Raw genomic sequence first — 27,925 nt, forward strand, 5'->3', positions numbered from 1 at the left:
GTTGGGCAAGTGGACTTGAATGTTGTCGTGTGAAGGCATTGAACCGCCCACAAGTCATGGAGTACTTCAATATCCTTGTCGAGCTCATAACGAAGTACAATATCATCCCCAGTAACATCTACAACATGGATGAGAAGGGTGTGCAGCTTTGAATTGGAAAACATACCCTTGTTCTTGTTGACCGTGATCAAAAAACTATCCAACACCTTGAAAATGGTGACCAGCAAACTTGTGACCATCATTGAAACGGTCTGTGCAGATGGCAGTTCAGTACCCCCATCAGTCATATTCAAAGCACTGCATCATAATCTCGCATGGTCACGAAACAATCCTGACCAAGCAAGGTATGTTTAAATAGACCTCAACTCATGCCAATGCCTGACTGGTTAGCAGTATATCAGTTTCTCCAAATGGGTGGACCGACAACGAGCTTGGACTCAAGTGGTTGCAGAATGATTTTGAACCTGTGAGTGCAGCCCGTAATCCATCAGGTGGTTAAAGGCTGCTTATCCTCAATGGCCACAACTCGCACTGCACATTCAAGTTTGTCAAGTTTTGTCACAATCACCATATTGTCCTGCTTTGCTTGCCATCGCACACGACACACCATCTTCAGCCTTGTGATGTTGGTGTTTTTGGGCCATTAGCGTCGAGCTGGAAGTCAGAGGTGAACAAGGCAAGCGAAGCAGGCATTAGCATTACAAAGGGCAATTTTCTCGAATTCTACCACAAAGCTTGCCAGCGAGCATTCACTCCGTCCACTATTCAGACAGCATTCCGCAAGACAGGCATCCATCCTCCGGACCCTAATATCATTGAAGATGCTGCATATGCCCCCGCACTTAACACTACGACGCAGCCAGCACAACCTGTGCCTGTTACAAGAACATCTAGACGCTTGGGCCCCTACTATTTTTCTCCTAATCCTCCTCGTATCAGCCCTCGCGTCATACCCTTACCCCGACCTCACCCTTGTCATCCTCGTCATCCTCGCATTCCCTTTCGCCCTCTACCTATCGCTTCAGCAAAGCCAGTACATCTGGCCCGATCCTTTCACTGACGAAGCATACCCATGCTCCGTTTCACCACCTGACTGATCTAGTGGACAGTCCCCTTACCCTTACCGTCCGGACAGGTAACCTATGATATGATGCACGACGCATCTCCTTTGCCCTGTTTCCTTTCTTGATCTCTGACTTGGTGCGCAGTCGCACATGCGACTTATACTTAGATCCGCAGCTGCACGATCGTGCCCCTGCACGTTTCTCTTCTTATTTTCGATCTCTGACTCACTTTCTTATCTAGCACGTTCTACCTCGACCGAACGTGCCTTCCTGTTATAGTTATACCCTTTACCGATTGCCTCTCCCGGTAGTACGAGTTATCACCCACTAATACGTCTCCTGTCCTCTATATAAACTCGCTACCATGTACTATATTCCCTAACTTGAATCTACTTGGTTCTTGACCTCCTACTCTCACCAGAGTGATCCTTTCTGCCTCGCCAGCAGTCTATATTCTATCTTCTTATCTGCTCATCGCGGATAAGCCTATAGTCTCGATCTTTACTCATCGACTTCGTCGACGAGCAAAGCCCCTGTTAACTAGTCGGACTTCTGTCCTTCTAATTAACGACGATCCTTACGATTAACCTTCGGGTGTCGTAAGCCTAGGCCGATATAGCTTATCGTCTCGCACCCACGTGACATAAGCTACCCGATTTGGACATAGGCGTCAAATCGTACTTGCCGAAGACCCGCCAAGTACGACCCCTAACCTTGGGCCAGCCCAAGGACGTCCTCGACCGTTGACGACACAAGCTCTGTTTGAGCGTCGCCAACAGATACCATCCAAGTCGTAACAGTGCCAGCCATGCTACCCGCACTCTTGGAGGTTGTAGCTGAGACAGACTCAGACCATGTTTCTGATTCTGATGAGGCCACAAGTGAACCTCCAACATCGTCAGCAACAGCTGAAACATTGCATAATGAACCTACCAGCACAACACAAACTCTCGTCAGTAGTATTCCACCTAGCAACAGCGGCAAGGCAGAGTCATATTGCCTCGTTGACTTTCCACCCATTTTGCCCTGGAACGCATCTCGGAAAGCTTATATTGTTGGCTACCATGCCCTCCGTGATTGGGCAGAGAAGGCAAAACAGCAGATGGAGGCCGACTATGCCATGAAGAAGTTGATGGAAGCCGAAAACGGATGGTTGCGACGGCAGTTGTTTGGGCAGAAGCAGAATGGCCTGCAGAGGGAAGGTGGCTCAGGCTCTCGCCACATGACCTGTGATGATATGCTCGATGCCCTTGCAAAAGCTGACTGGACTGCGAACATCAAGGTTGTTCACACCGAGGCTGCAAAAAAGTTCAGAGGAATTCGGCAGGTAATACGAGATCTGTCACGAGTACCTTTAACAAACCATTATTCTTTCTTGAATCTTCCTAAGCGCCAATACACAGCGCCTAAGTCAAACCCTAACCCTACCCTGAAAGCGTCTACCAGTTCAAAGATTCCTTTAGCGCCCACGACACGTGTCTTCGATGTGACTGATGAAGAAGATGAGTTCTTTGATTGTGAATAGATTAGATTAGATACGATAAGATAAGATATGGTCACATGATACTTCTTTAATATTCTATGACGTTCTATGGTACAATTCCCTTTTCTATTTTATGATTGGCTAGTAGTTGTAGCTCAGTTTCAATCTCCGTTTCAATAGTTGTATATAGGTAGCACGTCTTGGTCGATAGTTCCTTAGTTCAAACCTCTTGTATCTACACTGTAGCAATCCAAGTGTCACAACCCAAATAACGAATTAACGCTTGGGCAGAGACTAGGACTCAACTAAGGTTATCGGACAAGAGAGAGAGGAGCAAGTACGTCTTGGATTGCTACAGTTGTAGATACAAGAGGTTTGAACTAGAGAACTATCGACCAAGACGTGCCACCTATATACAACTATTGAAACAGAGATTGAAACTGAGTTACAACTACTGACCAATCATAAAAAGAGAAAGGGAATCGTACCATAGAACATCGTAGAATATTAAGGAAGTATCACATGACCATATCTTATCTTATCATATCTTATCTAATCTATTCACAATCAAAGAACTCGTCTTCTTCATCAGTCACATCGAAGACACGTGTCGTGGGCGCTAACGGAATTTCTGAACTGGTAGACGCTTTTGGGGTAGGGTTAGGGTTTGACTTAGGCACTGTGTATTGGCGCTTAGGAAGATTCAAGAAAGAATAGTGATTTGTTAAAGGTACTCGTGACACCAAGACGTCCTTGCTCATTCTCTTTTTGTTGTGATTATCCTTGTTTGAGTCCTAGTCTCTGCCCTAGCGTTTATTTCGTTATTGGATTGTGACAAGATCACAAAAAGGTTGAAGATGACTTACGATGGAGAGAGGAACATGACCAACAGTGCAGCTGTGAAGGAGGCTGCAAAAGCTGTCAAAACTGCAATGACACTTGCTGCAAAGCACATCGCAGATGCTCAAAAAGCAGCTAAGCGCGAGCTGGTGTTGGCTCGCAAGGCTGAAGAAGCAGCTGCCAAGAAAGCTGCAGTCAAGGCAAAGTGTTCTGCAGCAGCTGCCAAGCAAGCAGATGCAGAAGAGAAGGAACATGTTGCACAAGAGCGCAAAATTGCAGCGCGAGCAGAGAAAGAACGCAAGCAGCTGGAGAAAGCATCAAAAACCATTTGTCAACAACATGTGGAAAGTGAAAATGAAGATTCACTTAATCACAGCTCAGAAAATCTCAACCTTGTCAATGATAACACCCTCGAACCTCTTCAGCCCTCAAATATCTGTCCTCGCCCTCGTCCTCGACCCATCCTGCACCGAGTGAACAACCCATTACCTGATTTGCAACTCCATGTCCAGAGGCCCATCAATGTCCAGAACAGTGTCCTTGATGGTGAGGATGATGTTCATGCTGCAGCTGCAGCCAATGCAGACTCTGTCGTCGTTGATAAAGGGCAGCCTGTGCGACAACGCACAAAACCTTGATCGGCGGCAGGTACCGGAGATTGCCGGCGGCTGACTCGCTACACTGGTTTTGGCCAAAACTGAGACCCTCTGGCAAAATATTCGTAGACCCTCACAACACTTCTCTGAAATTCTAACAATACATGATTATGATAGCCAGAATTGTTCTCTCATTCTATGTACTTTTTCCATCACAAAACTCCATCCTCGTACTCGAAATCATAAATTAAGGCTAAGTGACCCGTTTCCTATTTAGGCACAGTAGTTGCTGCAAGAACGGAGGAAATTGTCTGAGGTCTCAACGTTAAGCAGTCATTTTTGTCAGATGTAATTTCTTCGGAGATACACGAGCAACCATATCATCATCGAATCAGGTAGAAACAGACTGTAATGTATTTTGTTGTAGTGGACTCGAAGAATTCTGTCAAGAGATAATGGCTTCGCAACTGACAATAGCCACCAATCGTTATGCGCGGTATATGCAGTCGGACCAACGTCCCGTTTTTTTAAGAATGAAAAAGCACGCGGGTGTGCCAGGACCACAAGACAAAGGTCACGCGAAACGACGTTAGTCCGTGGGGCCGAAGAAGCATTGATCACCTGCAAATTGACGGTCCAGCACAGTGCATTGATATGCACAAAGAGCTGCGCTCAAAAAAAGGTGATGCGACAACGGGCCCTGCTGCCTCAGACGTTCGAAACATAAATCCTTGACATCGTCCATCGTCGAATAACCATGTAATGCATCCCGTGTAATAGTTGTGTGCTTGTAGGAATACCTGTGAATGGGATAGATTTTCATTTGGTCACAAGCGAAAAGTATACAGCTTACCTTTAGGATTGGTCATTCAAGAGCGAGACATGTTGACTCCATCGTGCAGTATCTAGAGTACGTTGGTAAGTCGATTCTGCTAGAAGGCTCGTTACTGTAGGACCAGGGCTGCGAGGCTCGACAAGGAAGGCAGGACATAATTCCTGATTTGGCGGTAGCGGCAGAATTCTAGCGACTACCGGACATGCCTGTTATTCTGAGAAAGACATTCATAGGAAAATCAAGCCCGATATGAGGTTCAGGACTTCCTAGAAGGATTCCAGTGACGAAATAGCAACTGAATTTTTCGCACTGAGCAAGGAGCCAGGTGCCTGGTGCCGTGAGGCTCTCTAAACCCCATTATAGCACCTGGAGTCGAAGATCGAGAATGAAAGGTGAAGGTATGGACAACCAGGATTTAGATGAGGTCGATTTGAATGATGCAAAATGATTGTTGAGTAACATAGTCGGGTGATGCGAACTTTGTTTGTGTATTGGAGAGCGTGGTCGGTTTGGATTTTGTTTTACAGTGTCATCAACAATTTGGACACTTGTGTCGGTCTGTATGTCGGTTGGGCAAAACAAACAAATCAACTTGATTACACTTACCCACAACGCTCGTTGTCATCGCGGTCTATGATGACGAGACATACTTCGACAACAAACGGCTGTATCTGCGAGAGGAAACTGGCCCGTGCGCGGCCTCATTTCTCACGCCTGACATAAGCCGCACATGTTCCCCCTTGGGCCTTGATGAAAGCTCTTTTCAACATCAACGGACCTCCACAGGTTGCCAGCAAGTTCAGCGCCTTTCGCTCTTGTGATTTTTTGTGCCAAGAGGCATGTCACAGCAGCCGCCACCGACAGTGATGCCACAGAATATGCTCCCTCCTGGGGAAGCAGAACTCGCTCAAGCCAACTCCTACTACCCACAGGAACCTGCAGACCTAACGGGGGGTCTTCCCATTAACCTGGATTCTCTGCGTGATGGTCCACCAGGAAGCAAACCATTTTATCCATATTCTACGCTTATACGGTAAGCCCCTCCGAATTGACTGTAGATGCTATAGTAAACAGTCTCGCTTTGTCTGGGTGGGTAGCTATGCTATAAAGGGTTCTCCAAACCAAAAGCTACTCCTCGAAGATATCTACTACGCCATCGAGTCCCGCGTACGTGGTAACTTATTCGTATCTGCGCATTTTGCGAATCCTTAACTCCACGTCACAGTTTCCTTACTTTAGGAATGCCCCTTCTGGTTGGAAGGTGAGTAAGGTTCTTCCGATGCCGTTGGCCAATGGCTTCTATATAATTTGTATTGTCGATTGCATGCACGCGAAACACGCGAGCGCGATGTTGATGTTTGATTGTGTTCATATTTGTTTTGATCAGTTCTTCAGGCCAGGCACCAAACTGACCAACCTCGCTTCACCCGTATCTAGAACTCAGTGCGACACAATCTTTCACTCAACCCATGCTTTGAGAAAGTACCACGTCCCCTTACCGACCGAGGGAAAGGCTCCTACTGGACCGTCAATGATAACGTTGACCCGAGAACGGGTGTCCATCGAGTGAGGAAGAAGAAGCCGAAGGGCGCAAAGGGTCGACAGTCGGAGGAAGATCAGGATGTGGATTATCATCCTGAAGCGTTCAATGACCCTAATGCACAATTTGTGCAGCCACCGCCTATGCATCCTGATGAAGCAGGACCCAGTCGACAAGCGCCGTATCCTCCATATCCTCCTACGTATGCCGTTTGGTCTCAAACATCGATGCTGAACTGACGCTTTCATTAGATTTGATCCCAACTTTCAGATGATGCCTCCTCCACCTCCTGGCCTTCGTTTCCCTCCTGTGCCCATAGATGATCTGCAGGTAGACGAGAATGGGAACATCTTGTGGCGTTTGTCCTTGATGAAGGAGCTCGCGCACTTGCAGCAAATCTCATCGGAGAAGGACATGGGCGAAGATTGGTACCGCGTAATGCTTTTGCGCATGCGTGGGGCTGTCATGGCCCCACCACCTGCTTATCATGATGGTATGCACCCTCCACCTGGGATGCCGCCTCCACCTCCGCCCAACCCGGAGTTGCAGCAGTAAATCTATTCCTGAAGCGAATGTTTTAGCCCTGTCCCAACTGTCATTCTTAATATTATTAACTGGTTCCCATGTTTCAGAAAACTTCTGTCATTAGTAATTGTCTTGATTGGACAGCATTCTGAATTCATTTTATTACAGCATGTTGTCTGTAATGTCATTTTTGTATCCCTAATGGACTTCTTTGTTATCGATACATTGTGATAATGCCCCCCCGCACGTGAAGATTTCGGCCGATTGAACTCGTTCTTGTGACTGGTGCTTATCTAAGCGAAACAATATTTATCTGATTAATACACTGCTTCATCATTTTTCAGCTGACCCTGTCCTCCATCCCTTGAAGTCTTAGCGTTACGCATTTCTGATGGCACCTACGGCTATCTACGCTCCTTCTCCCTCCCAAATCACATCTGAAGTCAAGAAATCATTAATGAATGGATCATCGCCTCATGAAATCGTCAAAGGGCCTGCCCTTGCGATAGGTTCATTGGACACTGCTCAAGATGGAAAGTACCAATCACTTCTTTTGCGCCTCAATGCACAGGAAGGGCAGGCCGCCGAAAGGCAGATGCTTGACCGACTCATTGATGGAGGTATGTCTCTACAATTTGAAGCATCGCTCATTATCATCATGATTGATACAGCGATATCGTTGGCTCCGTCAAGCTATGCTTCCATCCATGTCGTGCTCTCCCCATCAGAGTATAACTCGTTATCGCCCAGTTTACCATCTCTCCTTCAGCAGACCCTTGCCGGTCTGACACCCCTGGGAACTCTCCACCTTCTTAACTTAACCGCAGGCTTCCTAAATCTTCCTCATGAGTTGACTCTAGCTGGATTCACGGTCATAGAGAGTGTGAGTGAAGGTCCTGAAGCCAGAATAGTTGCTCAGAAGCCTTTGCCAATCGCAATACCTCAACCTTTTGCACTTCCTCTCCGGAGGAAGACCGACCCTGCCAAGCAGTCCTCCAAAAAGGCTCTCTGGGAACTTTCATCACCATCAACTCCCACAATTGATGCTGAAGCCCTCCTAACAGTGGCAGATCGTGAGCGTCCAGTCCCCACGTGCGATCCTGTCATAGCAGGTGCCCCGAGGCGGAAGAAGGCGTGCAAGAATTGCTCATGTGGTCTTGCTGAGCTGGAAGCTGAGGAGGCAAAGTCAGGCAAAGTAGTTCTGCTCGACAGCGACAACGCTGTAGAGGTGGAGGCTGGTGACATGGTGAAGAGTTTGATCGCTGCCGCTAAAGCTGCACCCAAGGCAACTAGCAGTTGTGGGAGCTGCTTCTTAGGTGATGCATTCCGATGTGCCAGCTGTCCGTATCTTGGTACGTTTAAAACAATGCTCTTCGTATCAGTTCAAAACTCAGAAAATCCGTTGAAAAGGTCTGCCTGCATTTAACCCGGGTGAGAAAGTGGAGATTGACATCGGGATGGATGACATCTGAGCACTATTATTACAATTTGATCATTCGCCAAAGTATGTAAACGTTGTATGATAATATTTATACTGTACTATGTTGCTTACAAGACATTAGAAGCCATATCTATTCACCGTGTTGGTGTAGTAGAAATCACGAATACCCAATTCCAACAACCCCAGTCTGTCCTCCGAGGGAGCTGAGAAGCATACATAGTTCATCATCTCTTGGTGTGCTGGCCAGAAGATCGCTTCGCGTCTTAAGTCGCGGGTCACGGGTGTGTTGCTCTATCAGCTGGATAGTGACGTTGTATCGAATAGGGAACAATTCACATAGCTGTCGTAGCAGCGTAGCGATCTCGGGGGGTGCCGTGAATTTTTTGAGAATGTGACATCCAGGGTTAGCAAGCCACCTCGTCTTGCGGGAACCGCCTGTGGCCTGTCTCCCCTTATCGATGACATACTCCTCGTCAAATATTTGGAGTAAGGTATTCTTGTCCTCAGTGTTCATTGGACTGGGGAGGTATCGGACCATGGTGTACACCATGACATGCAGGAAGGATTCCAAATCATCTGCTAGTACATGGCGCTTGTCCTGTGTACTTTGGTCCAAGAGAGCACCAGGTACAGTTCCCTGTCACTTGAAGTTATGTCAGTATCCTGACGTGTGTATATATTATTTGCACGCACCATCTGGATTTCCAATAGCTCATCACTCGATTCGGAAGAACAGCACTCCCAGCCCATGAGAAGCCCGCGCCCCTCACTGCTGATGCCAATGTTCTCTATACTGATGTTCCGATGCAGAATTCAACCACGTTCGTAAGCTTTTTCGTGAGCTACAGTGACCCGTTAGAAATAAACATTTACTTGAGAATTCGAGATCAAACTTGCCCGTGAGAGCATCCTTAGATACGATCAGAAATTCCGTGGGGGTATTGAATGTGCTAAGGTTCCGTTCGACATCACGAAGAATGATTCGATGTCGTACGAGAGGAATGTGTGTCTTGGGGGTACAGCACCATCAGGCCTTGCTGAATAAATGGGTGATTGTTTTTGTTCCGAGGGCAGACATGTCACCGCCGTGCTCGAAGGTAGAGATATTGGGAACGCGATGGGAATGTAATTTCCGGTATACTTCTGATCCTGTTCTGATACCTTGGATATCAAGTCTGCAAGTTTCCTTGAAGAAACCGACTTTTTTTTGTGCAAGGTCGCAAACATGGAAACTACGAGTTTGTTGCTCGAGTAGGTTGCACTGCTTTGGGGCGGGGCGTGGGCCGACGTAAAAGTGGTAGGTAGTTTGAGGGGGGTCTTTCACATCTTTGGATGTTTGAAGTGCGGTATCGACGGGAACAATGTATCCACACAGAGGGTCGGAACTCCCAACGCCCAGCAGCTCACGAACAACGCTGTCTTGAGGCTCCACAAGGGAAACGGGAACCACAGATACGTCGACGCCACGGTTCCCAGGCGACGCACGATTGAACCTCCACAGGAACTCACCCAATAGGGTGAAATTGCTCGTGTATTCAAACTGCCGAGACACGACAGCACCAGAGCTGTCCCAGTACACAAAACGTGCCCAGGAGCCGCAGAGGAGAATGGAAAATCCAAAGCGACGGAACTGAGTTGCGAAGAAGGCATTGGTGCACGCCACCATATGTGCGCGGGTTGAAATGCACTGCTCGTCGGAGGACTCAAATGTGGGATAGTAATCTCTTTTAGTGTCCCAATATGGCAGCAGTTCCTCCTCAGGACAAGGTATCGGTGCGGTGAAGTCCTCATTTGGCGGCGGGTCGATGAAGGGGTCTTGTCGCACGGAAGGCTTGATGATGATCCACACCTCCATCGCGGACATGTCTGTCACTCCATTTTGAGTGCTCACACTTTTATATAACACCATCGTTGGTTCGAAGTTATATCCGCCTACGACGACAGAGGGGTCAGGAGAACCAGAAGTGTCGACAAGATCAAAATTGGTGGTGAATTTACGCAGAAATGTCGCCTGTCAGAGACACCCAAAACAGATGGGTCGGAGAAGTGTTTGTGTGAAATTCCTACAGGATCCATTGGCGATACCACGTTTGGCATTACTGGACGACCGTCTGCCTCAGGCAGGAAGTCAAGAAACTGGCGCACTGGCATTGCGCCAACGAAGCGTCCCGGGAATGAACTCGGAATCTTGGCTTCAATGCTCGGTTGTAGCTGCTTACAGATGTGGCACCCGGAGGATTCAATGATTTGAAGTGCAAGTGCCTGCAATCGATGCAACGCAATAGGGAAAGGGGGGAGAAAGTCTGCATACACGACAGGGTAGGCGACAAAAAGGGTTACTCCACTACATCTTCGTCCCAATCGTCACCCCAATCAACCACCTCCGGATCATAGTCAGCTGCGCTTTGTGCTTGCTTGATCAACTCGAGAACGGCAGCATAATCAAGCGCGGGACCTTCTCCTTCATCCGCTGACAAAGAGCCTGTGCTAGATATGTCGTCTTCGGTGGTGCGCGCTTCTACAGCAGAGTCTTGGTCGCTATTTTCGCTTTCCGCATAGTTCCCCAAAGCCCCCAACTCATCTCTTGTTTGCCTTGCAGCCGCTTTTTCCGATGCAGACTCACATTCACTTCCATAGTCACCGACGAGTCCTGAGATTGTCTTTCTCCCCGCTTTCGTACTTAGCTTTCGTCTTTTCATAGCTCTGACGTCGTGCTCGTGCTCGGACATCAGCGGGGGCTGACCCCTTTTGGCCACAATATTTCCAATGAATGTCGACGAGTCTGGATCATATACATGGATGGTGGGGAATTCGGCAAATTGCGTGCCCTGGAGCAAATCCTGAAGAGTCTGACTGGGGCAAATTTTATAGTAAGATGGGCCAGTCTGCACTCCGACGCCTGGATAACACGGAATTCTGGCCAAGTCTAGTTGCGCAGGCAAGTAACATAGAGGAAGTTTGAAGCCTTCAGGATCGTCTGGATGAGGGTGGACCAGAGAAGCGACCCATTCTGGACAAGGATGGTCTTTCTTCGGTTTGGGATGGTCCTTGTCAAAATATGCATGCTGAGGAACATGTCTTTGAAGAAGGGTGATTAGAGATGAATTAATGGCATTGCGATGCACAAGTGCGGTATATGGAACTGATGTCGTGGATGAAGAAGATTGCGCCGGCGCTCCGGGATGAAACCTGAACTCTATAGTCAATAGCGCAGTCTGCGTCCTGATAAGAGTCAGCACACGCGTAAGGGCGGAAGACAAGAGCGCACTTTGCATCAATAGTTGACTGGTTCACCTTTCTGCGCTGCATTCCGACGGGAAGGACATCCATCTCGATGTCCAAGCTGTCTAGATGAGCTTTTAACATATCCCTTTTGGATGATCCACCACCCCTTGAAGTCCCCCTCCCGCCTCTACCTCTTCCGCTGGCTCCACGTGCTCCCCCTCTTCCATTCGTATATTTTATTTTCGCATTTGTTGCGTAGCCTTCGCGACCAATTTCTCCGCCCCATTCACTCACTTTTCTGCCCACTTCTTCAAGAAAACAATAGTCGCGCATCATCGTACCCCACCCATAAGCGTTCATCTGCACATAGGCCGCCTTATTGCGTTCGCCGCTACATCCAGTGTTGGATTTGTGGGTACGAGAGCAGGGTAGAGAACATGTTGGAGTAGAGCACCTCGGGCAAGTATAACGTGCAGGGGTCGAGCATAATGCACAAAGACGAGTTGATGACCCGCTGGCGACTGATTCCAGACCAGGCGTGATAGTCTGCGCTAGAGGTGTAGAAGTCAAATGAGCCTGTAGCATGGTCGTAGCCCAATATGTTGCCAATATGGTTTTTTAGAATATCCTGCTTATACATGGTTTTACTACATTAAGAATCGAGATTGATTTACTCCTACAATTCGCTTTGACTTTGTGCAGTATCGTGTTGGCTCAAATGGTTTGATTCAAGCCAGCCAATAAATCACCCTGGATTACAAGGTCCAGTTCACATCATGGTTTTACATCGTACTCAATAAGAAGTCGAGTGTAGTGATATGGTTTGAGAACAAGAACGTGGCACAGAGTAGGGCGGCCCTCAGCAGGCAACCATATCTGATTCAGTGTAAGCAGACAACAAAGCATGACCAACCGTGCGCTTGAGTAATAATTTACAAATCCTGTCGCCGGAGGTCCAGCAGTCCTTTCATGATCAGCTGAACTTCGAGAACAGCATCAATAGCTGCACGGACTGTGCTCACTTGCACATGCCCGCTAGATGCTTGTGCGGATGTATTAACTTGAGTAGCAGTTTTGACCTCGACTTCCCAAAGCGTGTCAGTATGTGCTGGTATAGGGAGGGAAGTCTTTGGGTCGACCTAGTCAACAGTAATGTCAACTGGCGGTAAGGGAACGACAATATGAACACGGATACATACCTGCTCTTGCTGGAACATCTGTATTATCAGAGCTCCTCTTCGGAATGCATATCCACGTTTGTAGATTTGTGATCGTTGTCTAACAACACTATAAGCGTAAGCACAGACAATGAATTCTGGAGAGTATACGGACACATATCCCAGTGCCGAAGCGAAACTAAGGGCATCTCCAATCACTTCGCAAGTAGCCCACGGTCTGACAGTAGCCTCGGGATGAACGCGTACAGATTCCGGCTTGAGGTATGAAAAAAGTGTCCTATGTTATGGTTGATCCAACGCCTTCGTTCAAGTGGGTTGTCCAACCAACCATCCACTTTCTGTCCCATCTCCTAGTTCTTTTTTTGCTCTTAGCAACGCTGGCTCATCTCCTTGTACTTGCGACTGAACTCCGAACTGTTCGAATAAAATTTCACGGGTGTGCATGGGCGCTGCGGACTCCGTGTGCAGTGTCAGGCGATTGAGAATCGCCTTGAGATCCCGAGCGAAAAATTCACCGAAAAGAGCGACTTCGTAGGCATGCGCATGCGTCTGTGTGTTTGCGAACATAGACATTGGAAGTCAAGACTTTGTCAGGATGTGCGAGATAACGTGATCTAGGATAGTAAAACTTTATATCGTCCATCTCCGTATAGTGCTGTTCAATGTCCATGACTCCATGTCGCAACAAAAAGTACTGATCAGACATTAAATAGTACATAGGTGCTAAGTCGATTATGAGTACGGGTGATGACGCAGCTAATAGCTCAGGAAGCCGGTCAATGAATCCTAGTCACTGCCGCATGACAACAGAAGTTCTTTGTACTTCCTGTTTGTCACTTGGAGCGTTTTCACTGGCTGTGCTACACATGACCGCTAGTTGACAGCTCCTGGGAGGTGTTTGGAGGAGGGATCCTGGTTCTTGTATCGGACTCAGCTATGAGCTTAGCATGATATCCTCGGACATTAAGGATGAGGCGTGGTCCCAGCACGAACATCTGCACGACCGAGAAGATGTTCAGAGCACCATTGTAACCCATGGTTTTGGAGTCCTATATATATGATGAACAGTGACACGTAAATGTTAGCAAGATATCGGCATACCGAGACAGTCGAGAAATAATAACCAAGGGCGATCCAAGAACCAGCAACAAAGCTGAAACGTGCGGGACTTCAGCAGAGGAAAATAACCACAGTCAAATTAGTAACTAACCTTGCAAAGTACACCACGTGAGTCTTCATCAAAATCATGAAACAGTCTCCGATGATTGCGGCTTGCGATGATAGTCGCAATTGCCGGAAATGTTTTACAACAATCCAGACTACCAGGCACATCACGAGAACCTCCCATATAATGCGGAGTATCCAAGTGATGGACATCAGAAGGCGGACGTCTCCAGCGTGTTTATAAGTGCACTGATGAATGCCAGAAACGGCTTCCAACATTCTTCCGATGAGCCCGATGCACTTGAGTCATTTGTCAATAATTCAAGCTTACCCTTTGAATTAGTACGGTTGATTCCTATTGTAGTAATCGCTCCGCCGGCCATTGTAAGAACAAACAAGATTACAATGAGAAATATAAGCATCCTTCTTGACCCCTGATACATGGCATGTAACCGAGTGATCATGATGACTTGTATGATATTTCAGTCAAGATATCACGGAGTTATTGCAACTGGGTGACTCACCGCCCAGCATGCCATAAACTACCACATTCATACAATTTAGTACAACAAACATAATATTGCCTGGCAAAAACACAGTATGAGGTGAGTATCGGAGGATCACGAGCACCCAAGCACTCACAGCTGTTGCAGTCATTACATTGAACGAACAAGCCGATGGAGAACTCACCCCTAGGTGGGAGCGCAATTGTTTGGATGGGAATGTCAGCAATGGATGCAGAGTACGCACTAGATCTGTCAGCGGGACTGACGGAAGACTTCCTGCATGCCACTAATGAGAACAAACAATTGCAGTGTGTGAAGAGACATACCTAGCATGAACATGCTGATTGTGAGAGGTGTCCTATTAGCAATGTCAACTTGAGCTCTTTAGTCTTGAAAACATACACGACATATGGCATCCCAGCATAGCGTACCTAGAAATTCAGATATTGTCAGCACAAATTGCCAACTGCGTGTATACATGAGCTACGTACGGCGAGGTACAAAATGGTTATAAGGGTCCAACGTTGCCTCTGGGTCGAATGAATTACGTTAACTTGTTATCCTTCCGATATGGGACTCTGCTCACCCAAACGAGTTCAACCTATAACACCATTCTAAGTGAGATATCTACTCTAATGCATATGGTCTTGGCCTACCTCTCGCCCGAAGGTTAAAGCTGGAAACACCATTAGGATATCATTGGTTCTTCGATAATGTTCACTCACCCCAATCATATACCACTGCAGTAAATGATGCAACTGCGAAACCATATTCAAAGTTAGATCGAGACACGCTGATCTGACTGGCTCTCCACAAACCTGCAACATAGCTGTGAAATCGATCCGAAGTGATGACCAACCAACCGTGATCGTTCAAGACTAGATTCATATTCGAGGGGTGTGATTGAGGGAGTGGCAAACTGGGTGAACGTAAACCGATAGTATTCGTACTAGATATACCACCACCCAGCGCCCATATCGCCGAAATAAGTATCGTGAGGGTCCCTCGTTCTTGCCTTGGTTGAGCAAAGTAACTGTTGTTATACAAATTACGGTGAATGCGGAAACCCTCGATTGAATCGAAATCGGAGTTTGGCTGTGAATCTGCAAAGCAGTGACACATGCACAAGACGTTGAACACCGGAAAAGATCGAAAAGCAGTTTGGGGTGCTAGTGCTTCACTCCCGATATTATTTTTGAGATGTTCTTGGCCCTTGCATCAGTACTTTCGGCGATCACATCCGTGAGACCATGCATTTCATTGATCTCCCACATGGCAATTATCGAAAATGCCTGCGATCTCGATAATCCTTGACGAGGATCGGTATCCATCTCGCTGCAGGGCAGGGTAGCAGTGCATTCGAAGTCTGTTGTCACATGTCACAACCTGTGGGCGAGGCACAAGAAAAGTCAGGAATGAAAGATAGAACAGGTGAACACGTGGCTAACAGATACTTACCAGGCTGAAACACCCTCGACAGTGCAATCCAATGCCCCGGGTCTTCTTAATTCTTCAGCATCTGTTGCCTCGTGTGCACCTCCAAGCTCCGGTTATGATATTATCAGTATGGAAAAAAAAGATGGGACTCTGATGCAAAAAATAGCAGTTGATGGCACCGGCGTTGCATCAATTCTCACAGCCTGATTGATCATCTGTGTTGCTCTGGCGCGCATATAAGGTTAGTGGCTTAAAATAGAGACAAGAGGTCACAGGAAAGACGATTCGGAACACAGCTGTATGCATCCAGGAAGCCATATTTCTTGTTTTTTTTTGCGGCACGGGCTCACCTCGTAAACATTGTTTTTCAGTGATCTTCTATTCCAAGTTGATCTAGGTCTATATACCAAGAGGGACAAGGCATGACCTTCATCACACCCAGCGATTCCACGGGCAAGGCGCGAAAGCCGCACAGTTGATAGCTCCACTTTTACCCAATACTGACGAGGACCAGCTCGATGCCTATATCGAGTGGGCAAGTTCCCACTGTCGAATTAGACCTATGTTCTACGTGATCTCTGAGGCGCAGTGTTTGAATGCACGAGTGAGTTGAAATGGTACATGAAGGTTCGGATAGGTAATAGGTAGCGCTGCCCGCAGCCCAAAGTGATGCTTGGCGCATGCAAATACTCGTCAAATGCCCGAGATGTGTTATCGCTATGGAGACACAACAATGTATCCATGTCAGTAATCAACAACTCGAAGTAGATGGAAGTTACCTGAAATACAGCGACTGGCTATGATGAGTCTTCTCAAACAGATACTATTAGCAAGTTATAATAGCAGCACGTGGTATATCAGATTTAGATCAGGATCCCGTGGGGGACGAGACACCATTGTAAAGGGTTTGAAACTGAGAAGCACACGGCTGTGCAAGTGTCGGATATCTATAATTTCCACACCTGGCGCGATTCGTATCCCAATGATTGCAACACTCCGCCTACCGGCCCTTGTGAGTAGTTCCGGCCATAAGGACCTGCGATAGACTCGACCATTCTGCGACATATCAATGAGTAAGATCAGAACTAAGAGCATAAGTGGGGACTAACTGTTCAGGACCGCAAACCAAAAACAGTATCTTTCGGTCACTGACATCACTATCTTGCGGAAATAAACCGCGCCACCAAGGAACACGAGAGGCAGAACGGAGAGCGCCATGTATTGAATTTTTATCGATGCGACCCTTGTGTACCTCTAGGTCTGTAAAACTTTGACCTTTGGTTTCGCCAAACGAGTCAACAAATAACTTCAGCTTGAACTTCTCGGGATTACGCTGCGCGAATTCTAACAGAGGATCAAGGATATCGCGCGGAGGCAGCTCAGAAGGTGTTCTTGATGAATGCAACAGTGTGATTCGGCCTTGAAAGGATGAATTGCCAGAGAATACGGTACGCAGTAGCTGGTAGAACGGAGTAATCCCAGTACCTCCAGATATCTTGTACGCATTAGATATGAGTAATTTATAAACTTGACTATTTACTCACCAAAATGATCTCATCCCAAGCATCATCCTTCCAAGACCATGTTTTGAGAGGGCCTCGAATTTCGATGGTATCCCCGACTTGTTTCGAGTACAACCACCGGCTGACTTCGCCATGTTGATATCTTTTGATCCAAAATCTCATATTTCCGTTTTCGTCTACCCCATCGAGTGGAGTGTAAGGTCGCTCCACTTGTATGTCATCGTCTTTGATGAAGACAGACCAGATTGGTGCGAAGAGATCGCTTCCCTTGGGTACAAGTTCGGAGGGTATTGCGATAGTCAAAATTTTGTTCCGCTTGATGCAACAGTGGACGAAATGAGTTTCGCTGGTGTGAAGTGAGACGGACTGAGTGGTATGTTGTCACGAGTTGGTGCGCCTCGGGAGATGTCAGGTAAAAGAAGATAAGCGGCGACAGCAGCAGATGTGCCTCCTAGGAGCAGTATTGTTGTTGCTCTCTGTAATGATCTCGATGTACTGAGGGTTGTAAGATCTCTAGCACGAAAACCAGCATGTCTCGTTGACTGGAATACTTGAAAACCTAGCTTCAGCATTTGGTGTTGAGTTCCCAGTAACTTTACAAGTAAATGTTCTTGCCAAACAGGTGTAAACATGGATCGACCTATTTCCATTTGCAACTTTCTCCTTTAGTTGAATCTCCCGTCAGTTCAAGAAAATCACGACCTTCTCTCTTTCACAGTCTATTCTATTTTATTCACATTTAATGAGACACCTGCGCGACCCGACATGCAGCTACGCCCCAGGAACAACTATTCATATGACCTCTCATAATACCACGACGCTGGCGTTGCGATTAAATCAAATGACTACTCCCACACTCTTTTCTGCCTCAGACACGCGATACATGGTAGATCACGAGGACCCTAACGAGCTCTCAAGGTTGTCTCCAGATTCTCAGACGAATGGGTTCTCAAAGTCACCTTCTCGTTGCCTTCTCGCTGGGCTCGGTATTCACTACCAATTTGATTCCAGTAATTTGATGCAAATCGACGAGGGACACTATTCGTACGACGAAGGACAGAGTGCTTCGCATATGCGGGCGGACGATATCAGTGGCGCCCCGAGTCATTCAAACCCCTCGTGCGCGGCATTCCAACTAACAGAGGATACCGCTGAAATCTTCTGTCACTTAAATAAGTCTCAAAGCTCCCTAACGTTTTCAAGCGACACCTCGTTGCCTAACCTTGGGCACTCATCATCATCACTGGCTTCTTTATCTTCCGCTCCGTCTGTCTCTGAAAACGAGGAAGGTCAGGCTTCGAGAGAGTTCGCCCTGGCTTGTTTCCTCGCGGATGATGTTCTCCCTGGTTCACCTTCTAACATTGGTCTCATTCCTGACGTTAACATGTACAACCTTGCACTGTTTACAAAGTCACCCAGTGTAGGTGTCAATCCTTCAGCCATCATGGGACAGTCACCTGCGTCCCCTCGAGCATTCACGTCGCCTCACATCACCCCTCCCAATGTCACCTTCCGCTCTCCGCTATATATTTACGATTCAGTTCCCTCCACTCCTGGCGCGATGCAGGAATTGACTCCAGGCCCACCACCTCAGGATTGCCCATCGCCACGTCTAATTCATGATATTGTTACCATCTTGTCCACTTCAGCAACACAGGAAATCGAGCAGCCGGAGCCCATGCCAGTCATGTATACCGAACAGCCGTCCTTCGAGCAATGCGCCCCGCAGAAGAGGGCTAGGGCGTCCCCGATTATAAAGTTGGAGACATTGCCAGACGCATCCATATTGCGTGTGTTTTCTCCAAAACAGGAGGAACGTTATGTTCTTTCTAGCTGCGACAATTTTTTGCTCCCTTTCCACAACAATATGTTTCCGCCTCCACAGACCGCGGTCGAGCCAGATCGCGGTATCTACAACGATCTACATCCATCGCCGATTCTTAACGCGCACATGGGAATTGAGCTGTCTGAGCTTGCCTTCAGAGCCGAGCGCTATAGGGCACGCCATTCTGTACAAGAGATTGACCGAGGATGGCTGATGCATTTCGCGGGCAAGTTGAGCGACCGGGGAGAGCTTATAGAAGAGTTCCGATGCTACGTCGTCGGTTGTGGCCAGAGGAACAAGCGCCGAGATCACATCATCGTACATGTCGGGGCTCACGTTGATCAACGGCCATTCAGCTGTTCCATGTGGTTCGCATTATTCTTGCTATATCTCTGGCGATGACTGGCTAACACTCATTGATGATTGTCGCCAGCACACAGCGGTTCCTGCGCAAGAATGAATGCAAACGTCATGAGGCGAGCCATACTGGTGTGAGACCCTATCATTGCGAAATTTGTGGGCAGACTTTCGTTCGTCAAGATCTGCTGAAGAGACATAACAAACGGACCCATGGATTAGAGAAGGGCTTGCGCCGCAAGAAAGCGAGGATTGAGTGATTTCATGGTTAACAGAACTTTCCTTGGCCGATAATAGAGACACTTCCTAATATCGGTGACAGTCAAATCAATCAATATTGTTGGGCTGATCATGATGAAGTTGTGAAGGATATGATCAAAAACATTGATATTGCGATAGCGAAGTTTTTACAGCTTACAATGTCAGAAAAATGTATGTTTAGGGTGCAGCTCAATGCGCATGACAAATTTTCAACGCGCAGTAGCATAGAAGGAATCTAGTCTTCTCTCGTAGGTTAGTATTGTGACAACTGAATGTGACGCATGTGACGCATCACGTCGCATTCCCTTGCAAGTTTGGCAAAAAATCGGCCAACAAGCTCAACCATGTCGACCAGAGGACGGTCCATCTCCCCAAAGCCCTTGCAGGACGCCGATGTAGATATGGAGAATGGGGGAAATGATGACAAGAAGTGCAAAGTAGTTGTCATAAACGGTCTGTCTCGCAACGTCGTGCAAGCACATCTACAGACCATTTTCGCGTTCTATGGAGAAATCGTGAAGATTGACCTTCCACTCTTCCTGAAATGTAAGATTCCCGATAATTATCACTCTCGCACATCTGATTTGTTTCCATATTTAGCCGGCCAGAATCGAGGAAAGGCTGCTCTTGAATTCACAGATGCAGTATCCGCCCAGAAAGCCGTGTCACACATGAATGGCGGTCAACTAGATGGTTTGGTCGTGAAAGTCGAGTTATCTGATCTTCCGATCCGCACTCGTTCTCGTTCTCGCCCTCGCCCTCCACGCAACGGTCGTGAAAGGCGCTCACCGTCCCGGTCGCGTTCCCGCTCCCGTTCGCCGGTCTTCCGTAGAAGAGGTTATGAACCCTCCCGTTTCAATGAACCTTTCCGAGGAGGCAGAAGTTTTGGGCGTCGTGGACCCCCCGCCAGGGACACGTACCGTCCTTCTCGATCACGTTCCCGCTCGCCTATCAGGCGTGGGGATCGCCTGCCACCCAGAAGGAGGTCTCCAAGTTACGAGCGTGGAGGGATTGGGACTGGTTATGGGCGTAGGGGTCGAACTCGCTCCAGGAGCTACTCGGTGCGCTCTAGTCGCTCTCGTTCACGCACTCCTTCTAGGTCTCGCTCTCGTTCCGCATCCTACTCTTCTTATTCGCGGTACAGCCGTAGCAGAACTCGTTCAAAGTCTCTCAGCCGCGGAAGGAGGAGTTACAGTCGAGATGACATCAGAGATAGCAGGTCGAGATCTCCAGTATAAAGAGCAATTATATATTCTCTGGTATCCTTGCTGTTGTAATTATGAAAGCTACTGTTCCTGTTTTACAGTATCACAATGAAGTCTTGATCCGTACTCTAATCACTGCCCATGGAATCATCATCGGCAAGGAAGGGTCTGTCATAGATAATATTAACAGTAGTGTTGAAACAGTGAAGGGTCCCACTTACGCATATTCATAATCGTTCCTAATGGCATTTGACATCCACTCTTCATCGGCTTCTTGCTGAGCAAATCCTGGTCCTCCAGCAAGACTAAGTATGACGGGTAGAAGTACCAAGCCATGCAAAGCCCCAGAGATGATGAGAGTAAGCCACATGCGGAAGTAGTATATCTGTGGGGGTACATGAGATCTATCAATAATTCCACCGGTAATTTGAAGTCTTACTTCTAACAGCTTGGATCGAGTGAGCGCAAGGACGGACATGCCGATCAACTTTGTGAATGTGATACCGGACAGAACCTGAAAGATGTTAGTCATAACGCAGCATCGATGAGGAGGAATGCTCACTGAGGGTCCGACGTCAACAAGGGCGGTCCACATCCTCTCATCTCGCTCTTTCTGTCCAGCAGGATGATCAGCTGGCAAACCAGAACCAACACTCATGAAGGCCCTTGCAACGTGGGCACAAAACTCCACTGCAATGCCGATTGAAATAACCAGGTTCACTAGACTTATAGCATTCAGGCTGATGCCCCATACAGACATTACCCCCATGACGGACATTACTGTCAGCGCGACCACACCCGTCACAATTGTCCCTGTGCGCCACGAGCCTAGCAGGAGCGCTGTGACTACGAGCACAGCAGCCAGTCCCAGCCCGAGTATCTCCTGCGTGATGGCGATGATATGTATGTATTGGTCGAAGAAAACGTAATGCAGGGAATAAGGGAAAACCTGTGATCCAGTGAACTCTGATATCTTGGCTGCTATACGGCGTGCGACCGCCATGGAATTGATAAAATCATCTTGTGATCGAAGAGGCAAGTGTGATGTGCGGAAGTGAGATGCGACAACACCAGTTTCGTCGTCAAGCGAGAGCGCAGTGCCGAATGATGCTTTGCCTGCCAAGGGGCACGTCTCATCTGTAGGTGAGACGAGCCACTGCTTCAGATATCGCATGAATTCCTCTCCCTCAGGCAATCCGACCATGGTGATGTTCCAGGCAGGTTCCTTGCCGTATAAACAGGGTTGGCATAAACGTTCTGAATCTCTCGGTGTACAGAAAATGGAAGGATTTCTCTTGCGTACACGACAGCACGTCTCCATGGCAGGATCAAGCCACTTGAGAAAGTCGTCTATCCATGACGCAGTCGGCTGCGAGATAAACGACGACTCTGGTCTCTTCCGTTCTGCCTCGAGAACGTTAGCAACAGAGAATTCACCACAAGTCGTGAAACGACCACAGAGCTCCTGTTGGCCAGACCGCTGGGTCACGTCAAGGTCGTGAGATACGAAATAAACTGGAGGTCCGACATCCAAGTACACGTCAAGATGATCAAAGTAGTCGTTGAGGTATGAATCCGAGGGGAGAGCCAACCTTTGATCTATCAAACAATAAGCACACTAAAGTTTATTTTATATTAAATTACAAACCAAGTCCCAGCTGAATGTGCTGCATCGATATTGCAGAGAGCACGAAGAATCCCGCAAAAGTAAGGAGTACAGCACCCTTGACAACTGGTCGAAGGAGGAAAGGAGCATAGTGGCGTCGGATAAAGTGAGCAATCCTCCCTAGTCCACTTGTGTTCATGGGAGCATCACGTAGGGCAATGCGGGAAGGCCATCTGATGCAGGGGAAACAGTCAACTCGGCTTGCCTGCAGATGTGATTAGTCTAAAAAGTTTTCTGTGGACCGACAGAGGATTACCCACCTCTACGCGCTTCAGATCGATAGCAAGCGCACTGACAAAGACAGAAACTTGGAGGAGCACATTCAAGAAGACGCTACCAGCGGCATACAAGGCAAAGTTGCGTACAGCTGGCATGGGCACCAATGCACCGAGGCCAAAAGCAACTGTTTCTGTCACAGAGCTCAATAGAATTGACGGGCCCATCTTTGCCAATGTCCGCGCAACCCTTTCCTCGGCAGATAGATATAAGGGTACCGAGGCAGTATCGACGGATTCATCATGTGTCGATTCAAAAGGTGAGCGGTGAGTGTTAGGGGAGCGAGGCGCTGGGTATCCTCCGGGAACAGTTGCTGCAGCATTAGGCCCGTGGAGGAGATTTTGCCTATCAAGCTCGTGAACGAGAATAAAGACATTGTCGACACCGACAGCGAGTACAAGGAAAGGAATAACTTCGGCAATGATGAGGGTCGTCTTCACGCCGACAAGGGAGAAGAAACCGACTGAAGATGAGACGGACAAAATGACAAGTCCGATCCCGAACAAACCTAACGTGAATTTCGAACCGACGAAGAGATGGCGAGGCAGTCTCGGCAAAATGTGCGGTGTGTTACGGGAATCGACAGAGACCGAAGAGGAAGTAATGCTTGACCGTTTGAATAGCTTAGGGAAGTTGCGAGCCCACAAAGAGAGAGACGCCAATACACCCTCTTCCTCCCTTGCTGCTGACCCATTGCCCAGTGTCAATGATATATAGAGAAACATTGCAAGATACGACAGGACAACAATCCTGACTGTCAGTGTTGGTACTCCTGCTGATTTCTTCCTCTAAAGAGACGCCGGTAGAGAATGCAATATTCATGCCCGCCTCAGAGGGAATGCGTTCGCTAAGATCGACGAGATATGCCCTCAGAGCTTGTTCCCATTCGACGGCTTTCGCAATTTCTGTCTCGTCGAGTGAATTCGCCACCACATAAGTGACGACGAGAGCCTTCGCATCGAGGTATGAGTTTCGCTCAGGCATACCCTCAGGCACCCCACCTAGGACATACTGTGGGGCAAGAGGCTGCTGAAAATCTGGAAGGCAATCCACAGGGGAGTTTGCACATTGAACCAATCGGTCTTTCCAAGACTCTTCGTCGTAATCACTGAGATCATTACCGAACCATGCACCAACAGACTGTACGACACATGCTCCTTGTGGCCCGGCAGGCTTGAAACATACATCTGTGAGACCGTAGCCATTAGGGGAAGAACGGAGAGCACGTATATCACTCTCTACGTCCATCCAATATCGTAGATGGTCGTAACTGAGCACATGATCTTGCGAAGATACACCAGTATCTGTGGTCGGAGGCGGGTCGATGGTGATAGGGAGGCCTGAGAGCGCAGTGATAAATATTTGTTGTGGACGATAGAATGGACCAAAGTGTTCATCGAAGTATTCTTTCTGTAGTCTGCTTTCTGAGTCGGGAGCAACCCACAACCGAACTGGGTCAGTCTCAATGTCAAACCTTTGCCAGCCTAAGTTGAGCAGACCAATCACGGTAAACATGATTGAAAATGTCAAGAATGGCGAGGATGCTGCAGCAAGGCCTAAACGATAGAAAACGCGACGAAGGATTGTGTTGAGGCGATATTGGCGTGGCTGAGACGCTTCAATGGGGTCAAGGAGGGAAGCACCACGACCGAGCCGTCTAGATTCTGTTGATTGAGCTCCGAGGGAGTCGTTGGCGTCACCTTGCGGAATTGAGACCGCGCCCACAAGACCGCGTGTGTGTAACGTAGGGGAGCGGATGGATGCAGTGTCCACTGACAATGCCATTCTCTCGTATCTTTTCTCTCTTCGCTTCCTTATAGTGGTCTGAAGAACATATACCAATACAAAGGCAAATGCGCACAGGGAGTATGCGAGGATGAGTAGGAATGAGAGGCATGAAAGCGTGCCGACTTGGCATGTTGGGCCATTGATCTGTGGGGGCTTGTAAGGAAGTGCAGGACAGACTGTGGGGCAGTCAATGCAAGTGCAGCGGCTTTCCAGATCATTGTCAGCGCAATTCCGCGGTGTGGGATCTAGTGCAGTGAAATCAAGGGGTGTGGAGGAGGGGTAATTTATCTGGAATGGACTTCCAAGGTCCTTCTCATCTCCTAGGAACTTGAGGAATTCAGAATACGTCTTAGCACCTCCCCCAATGAGGTCCATAGCGTATCCGTTGGTGGCACTAACTTGGACGGACTTGCAGCTGTCAAAGAAACCCGAAGCAAATTGGTCGCCTACGAAAAAATCGACCGTCTTTACAGCTGTCTCTCCCGAACTGGCCTTCTGGGTATCCGTAATGTTCAGGAATGATCCCTGGTGTGGTGAACAAGTGAATAAGCAGAAAAATGAACGGAAGTTGTTTCGGCATGCAGGGCAAGACGAAATGATGAGCTCGGCTTGCGCTAGACTATCACGCAGGGTCTCGACCTGACCAGAAGTGCAGCAGGTAGGCCCTTCTACAAATTGGGCACCACAAACTGACACAAGCAAATCTCTGGCTTTGCTGTCCTCGGGCTGGCGTAATGGTGAGCAGAGACACGATTATATTACACTATAGAACGTACGTCGACCGGAGGACCATCATACGGACACGGAAGTTCCTGCCCAAACCAACCTTTCTTTCCACAAGAACCCCTCATAGCACATTGTCCAGCTCCGCTGTCCCCTTCCCATTCCAACATGGTAGAAGTTCTGAATCGAAGAACGGACGGCCAAAATAATGCAGAGTTGAGTTGTTCAGTAACGCGACTGATGATGATCAAATGAAACGTGGAAAGTAGCGGCAGCAGTCGCAGCTGAGCCAAAGGACTTATGACACGCGGTCCACGCAAGTCACTCTCTGGAGTCTGAAAGTAGCAACCTGTGAACCACGTGCAAGTTTTGGGAAATGAGGAACTACTTACATAAAAAGTTAAAAGTATTGATCACACATTACTACAACATTACTAACAATCTTGGGTCCATCGCACCATCCGCTCAATCATGGCAGAACAAACACAATCGAAGAAGCTCAACACCGCTGCAAAACCGCGAAAGCGTTTTGTCGGCTCGAAATCTGCAGCACCATCCAAATCTGGCTCGCCAGCAGCAATCGCCAATCAAATACCTGATGAGATATTGTCAGATGTTCTACTGAACCAGGCGATCAAGCAGCTTCCTGCAAATTACTCCTTCGAAATCCACAAAACGGTGCACCATGTCTGCAAGAACAAAGCAAAGATGGTCGCCCTGCAGATGCCCGAGGGCCTGCAGATGTTTGCATGCACCATAGCGGATATAATCGAGCGGTGCGCAGGTGATGGAAGTTGCTTTGCAGAGTTGCATGCTAAACTGATTCTTGATGTCGTAGTTTCACCCACGCGTTGACTGTAATCATGGGCGATGTCACTTATGGTGCATGCTGCGTGGATGATTATACTGCAGTCGCATTGGGATGCGACATGTTGGTCCATTATGGTCACAGCTGTCTTGGTGAGTTCCATGCGCTGGAGTTTGTAAGCCTTATTTCTCATTTGGCCATAGTGCCCATCGACCAAACTACAATCAAGACCTTGTATATCTTTGTCGAAATTGGAATCGATTCATCTCACTTAGCAGAGACGATACGATTAAATTTCCCAAACGACAGACAGACATTTCACAACCATTTACTCGAATATGAAGAAGATAGCGCACGGATAGCTACTGGCCAGAAAGTCGGCAAGGCTCGCCATCTCCAAATTGAAGGTCCTTCGAGTCAAGGAGAAGAGGAATTTGCAGCTCCCGACGAGCCAACAAGGTTCGCGTTGGTCTCAACAATCCAATTTGTAGCAGCTCTACAGAGGTTAAAGGAAGATCTGACGTCTCCGTATGATGACTCCGGAACGTCACCTAATGGACTGCTGCACGGTGCAGAATCAGAGTCATCAGCGGGTGATGTCTCGAAGTCGTCGTCTCGTTATCACTTCTGGACTGGCGTTTATGATGTCACGATACCAAGATCTAAACCTTTGTCTCCCGGTGAAATACTAGGATGTACTGCTCCCCTACTTGGTGACATAGACGCCTTGATGTAAGGGATCACATTTGTGTGTTCACCAAGTGTCTCATAGTATTTCAGATATCTTGGAGACGGTCGATTTCACCTAGAATCCATTATGATTGCAAATCCCTCAGTACCTGCTTTTCGATACGATCCATACTCCAAGAAAATCACGAGAGAGCTTTACAATCACGAAGAAATGCAGACGGTCCGAGATGATGCGATTCAAAAGGCCCGTCAGAGCATTACAGCTTTCTCCCAGACATCCTCTTCCCAGAGGATCGTTGCCCCAGCTGATGAAAATCCGATATGGGGCATCATCCTCGGCACTTTGGGGCGGCAGGGCAGTTTCAAGCAGATGCAGGCGATCACCCACCAACTATCTACCTCGAAGACAGTCATTCCTTATGTCCCTATCCTGCTTTCTGAACTCTCGCCCGCAAAGCTTGCACTGTTTAACCCATATGTATCGACGTTCATTCAAACGGCGTGTCCACGGTTGTCGATAGACTGGGGGTACGCTTTTGACAAACCGCTCCTCAGCCCATATGAAACAGCTGTTGCGGTAGGGCAAGCAAAAGGGTGGATGAATGAGGAGAAAGAGGGGTATGAAAGGGTTAGAGGTGGAAGATATCCTATGGATTTCTACGAAGCGGGCAGTCCATGGGCTGTTGCTAGGACGAAGTCTTCATATCTTTAATTCAAGCGCGAGTCTGAGTGGATAATGGCTGTATACTCTTAGTAGTAGGTCGCATTGGTGTAAGCCCGCTGGCCATGGTGCTTACTATACGATATACTGAAGCACTAGCTTTCACTGCCTTTTGGAGCGGACGACAGTTAGCCTATATTTAGATCATCGGGAGTCTAAACCGATTGAGTCCGACTTCAATTCCCACGTTGGTCCAACAAAAAGCTTTCTTGTCATCTATGTGTTTTGCTTATCGCAGCCAGCTGCCA

General features: G+C 47.9%; 14 protein-coding genes across 14 annotated transcripts; 7 read left to right on the forward strand and 7 right to left on the reverse strand.

Annotated features, from left to right (window-relative positions):
- Window positions 1-1,872: 1,872 nt before the first annotated feature.
- On the forward strand, window positions 1,873-2,589 carry EDB93DRAFT_1245457 (uncharacterized protein; the record flags this gene model as incomplete). The annotated part of the gene is made up of 1 exon (XM_041452317.1): window positions 1,873-2,589. One exon carries the CDS (start codon window positions 1,873-1,875, stop codon window positions 2,587-2,589), a length of 717 nt encoding a protein of 238 aa, XP_041312629.1.
- An 815-nt stretch (window positions 2,590-3,404) lies between these two features.
- EDB93DRAFT_1245458 (uncharacterized protein) lies at window positions 3,405-4,025 on the forward strand (the record flags this gene model as incomplete). The annotated part of the gene is made up of 1 exon (XM_041452318.1): window positions 3,405-4,025. The coding sequence occupies one exon, from the start codon at window positions 3,405-3,407 to the stop codon at window positions 4,023-4,025; it is 621 nt and encodes a 206-aa protein (XP_041312630.1).
- A 1,353-nt stretch (window positions 4,026-5,378) lies between these two features.
- On the forward strand, window positions 5,379-7,144 carry EDB93DRAFT_1116906 (uncharacterized protein). Its single transcript, XM_041448356.1, has 5 exons — window positions 5,379-5,851; window positions 5,916-5,985; window positions 6,044-6,079; window positions 6,256-6,560; window positions 6,610-7,144. Exons 1-5 carry the CDS (start codon window positions 5,658-5,660, stop codon window positions 6,911-6,913), a joined length of 909 nt encoding a protein of 302 aa, XP_041312631.1. The 5' UTR covers window positions 5,379-5,657; the 3' UTR covers window positions 6,914-7,144.
- EDB93DRAFT_1218566 (cytokine-induced anti-apoptosis inhibitor 1, Fe-S biogenesis-domain-containing protein) lies at window positions 7,145-8,355 on the forward strand (the record flags this gene model as incomplete). Its single annotated transcript, XM_041451108.1, has 3 exons — window positions 7,145-7,503; window positions 7,555-8,235; window positions 8,294-8,355. Exons 1-3 carry the CDS (start codon window positions 7,275-7,277, stop codon window positions 8,353-8,355), a joined length of 972 nt encoding a protein of 323 aa, XP_041312632.1. The 5' UTR covers window positions 7,145-7,274.
- A 126-nt stretch (window positions 8,356-8,481) lies between these two features.
- Window positions 8,482-9,074, reverse strand: EDB93DRAFT_1245461 (uncharacterized protein; the record flags this gene model as incomplete). Its single annotated transcript, XM_041452319.1, has 2 exons — window positions 8,482-8,961; window positions 9,018-9,074. 2 exons carry the CDS (start codon window positions 9,072-9,074, stop codon window positions 8,482-8,484), a joined length of 537 nt encoding a protein of 178 aa, XP_041312633.1.
- A 277-nt stretch (window positions 9,075-9,351) lies between these two features.
- Window positions 9,352-10,332, reverse strand: EDB93DRAFT_1076321 (uncharacterized protein; the record flags this gene model as incomplete). The annotated part of the gene is made up of 1 exon (XM_041445226.1): window positions 9,352-10,332. A coding segment is annotated over one exon (981 nt), but the record flags the coding sequence as incomplete, so codon positions are not given.
- A 114-nt stretch (window positions 10,333-10,446) lies between these two features.
- Window positions 10,447-12,217, reverse strand: EDB93DRAFT_430239 (uncharacterized protein). The gene is made up of 2 exons (XM_041456341.1): window positions 11,593-12,217; window positions 10,447-11,546 (listed from the first exon to the last, which is right to left on the reverse strand). Exons 1-2 carry the CDS (start codon window positions 12,132-12,134, stop codon window positions 10,661-10,663), a joined length of 1,428 nt encoding a protein of 475 aa, XP_041312635.1. The 5' UTR covers window positions 12,135-12,217; the 3' UTR covers window positions 10,447-10,660.
- Window position 12,218: 1 nt separating this feature from the next.
- EDB93DRAFT_430238 (uncharacterized protein) lies at window positions 12,219-13,327 on the reverse strand. The gene is made up of 4 exons (XM_041456340.1): window positions 13,056-13,327; window positions 12,882-13,004; window positions 12,749-12,827; window positions 12,219-12,688 (listed from the first exon to the last, which is right to left on the reverse strand). The coding sequence occupies exons 1-4, from the start codon at window positions 13,298-13,300 to the stop codon at window positions 12,482-12,484; spliced, it is 654 nt and encodes a 217-aa protein (XP_041312636.1). The 5' UTR covers window positions 13,301-13,327; the 3' UTR covers window positions 12,219-12,481.
- A 1-nt stretch (window position 13,328) lies between these two features.
- On the reverse strand, window positions 13,329-15,930 carry EDB93DRAFT_430292 (uncharacterized protein). The gene is made up of 14 exons (XM_041456342.1): window positions 15,856-15,930; window positions 15,216-15,783; window positions 15,123-15,155; window positions 15,054-15,073; window positions 14,984-14,998; window positions 14,889-14,927; window positions 14,800-14,828; window positions 14,724-14,737; window positions 14,638-14,673; window positions 14,416-14,475; window positions 14,223-14,360; window positions 13,938-14,160; window positions 13,829-13,880; window positions 13,329-13,776 (listed from the first exon to the last, which is right to left on the reverse strand). Exons 2-14 carry the CDS (start codon window positions 15,517-15,519, stop codon window positions 13,588-13,590), a joined length of 1,152 nt encoding a protein of 383 aa, XP_041312637.1. The 5' UTR covers window positions 15,520-15,783; window positions 15,856-15,930; the 3' UTR covers window positions 13,329-13,587.
- Window positions 15,931-16,706: 776 nt separating this feature from the next.
- On the reverse strand, window positions 16,707-18,465 carry EDB93DRAFT_1283117 (ferredoxin reductase-like C-terminal NADP-linked domain-containing protein; the record flags this gene model as incomplete). The annotated part of the gene is made up of 5 exons (XM_041454467.1): window positions 16,707-16,890; window positions 16,944-17,329; window positions 17,379-17,619; window positions 17,691-17,843; window positions 18,317-18,465. The coding sequence occupies 5 exons, from the start codon at window positions 18,463-18,465 to the stop codon at window positions 16,782-16,784; spliced, it is 1,038 nt and encodes a 345-aa protein (XP_041312638.1). The 3' UTR covers window positions 16,707-16,781.
- A 252-nt stretch (window positions 18,466-18,717) lies between these two features.
- EDB93DRAFT_1063593 (uncharacterized protein) lies at window positions 18,718-19,799 on the forward strand (the record flags this gene model as incomplete). Its single annotated transcript, XM_041444867.1, has 2 exons — window positions 18,718-19,550; window positions 19,616-19,799. Coding segments are annotated over 2 exons (1,017 nt in total), but the record flags the coding sequence as incomplete, so codon positions are not given.
- A 345-nt stretch (window positions 19,800-20,144) lies between these two features.
- EDB93DRAFT_1245467 (uncharacterized protein) lies at window positions 20,145-21,038 on the forward strand (the record flags this gene model as incomplete). The annotated part of the gene is made up of 2 exons (XM_041452320.1): window positions 20,145-20,346; window positions 20,401-21,038. The coding sequence occupies 2 exons, from the start codon at window positions 20,145-20,147 to the stop codon at window positions 21,036-21,038; spliced, it is 840 nt and encodes a 279-aa protein (XP_041312640.1).
- Window positions 21,039-21,133: 95 nt separating this feature from the next.
- Window positions 21,134-25,628, reverse strand: EDB93DRAFT_1245468 (patched family-domain-containing protein; the record flags this gene model as incomplete). Its single annotated transcript, XM_041452321.1, has 8 exons — window positions 21,134-21,173; window positions 21,227-21,390; window positions 21,445-21,519; window positions 21,568-22,604; window positions 22,654-22,876; window positions 22,932-23,632; window positions 23,703-25,461; window positions 25,512-25,628. 8 exons carry the CDS (start codon window positions 25,626-25,628, stop codon window positions 21,134-21,136), a joined length of 4,116 nt encoding a protein of 1,371 aa, XP_041312641.1.
- Window positions 25,629-25,876: 248 nt separating this feature from the next.
- Window positions 25,877-27,809, forward strand: EDB93DRAFT_1318549 (putative diphthamide synthesis protein-domain-containing protein). The gene is made up of 4 exons (XM_041454865.1): window positions 25,877-26,234; window positions 26,297-26,418; window positions 26,470-26,998; window positions 27,047-27,809. The coding sequence occupies exons 1-4, from the start codon at window positions 25,930-25,932 to the stop codon at window positions 27,666-27,668; spliced, it is 1,578 nt and encodes a 525-aa protein (XP_041312642.1). The 5' UTR covers window positions 25,877-25,929; the 3' UTR covers window positions 27,669-27,809.
- The last annotated feature ends 116 nt before the right edge of the window (window positions 27,810-27,925 follow it).

Source organism: Suillus bovinus (genome assembly GCF_016758785.1).
Source record: "Suillus bovinus strain UH-Sbo-P2 chromosome Unknown EDB93scaffold_3, whole genome shotgun sequence".
NCBI classification, from domain to species: domain Eukaryota; kingdom Fungi; phylum Basidiomycota; class Agaricomycetes; order Boletales; family Suillaceae; genus Suillus; species Suillus bovinus.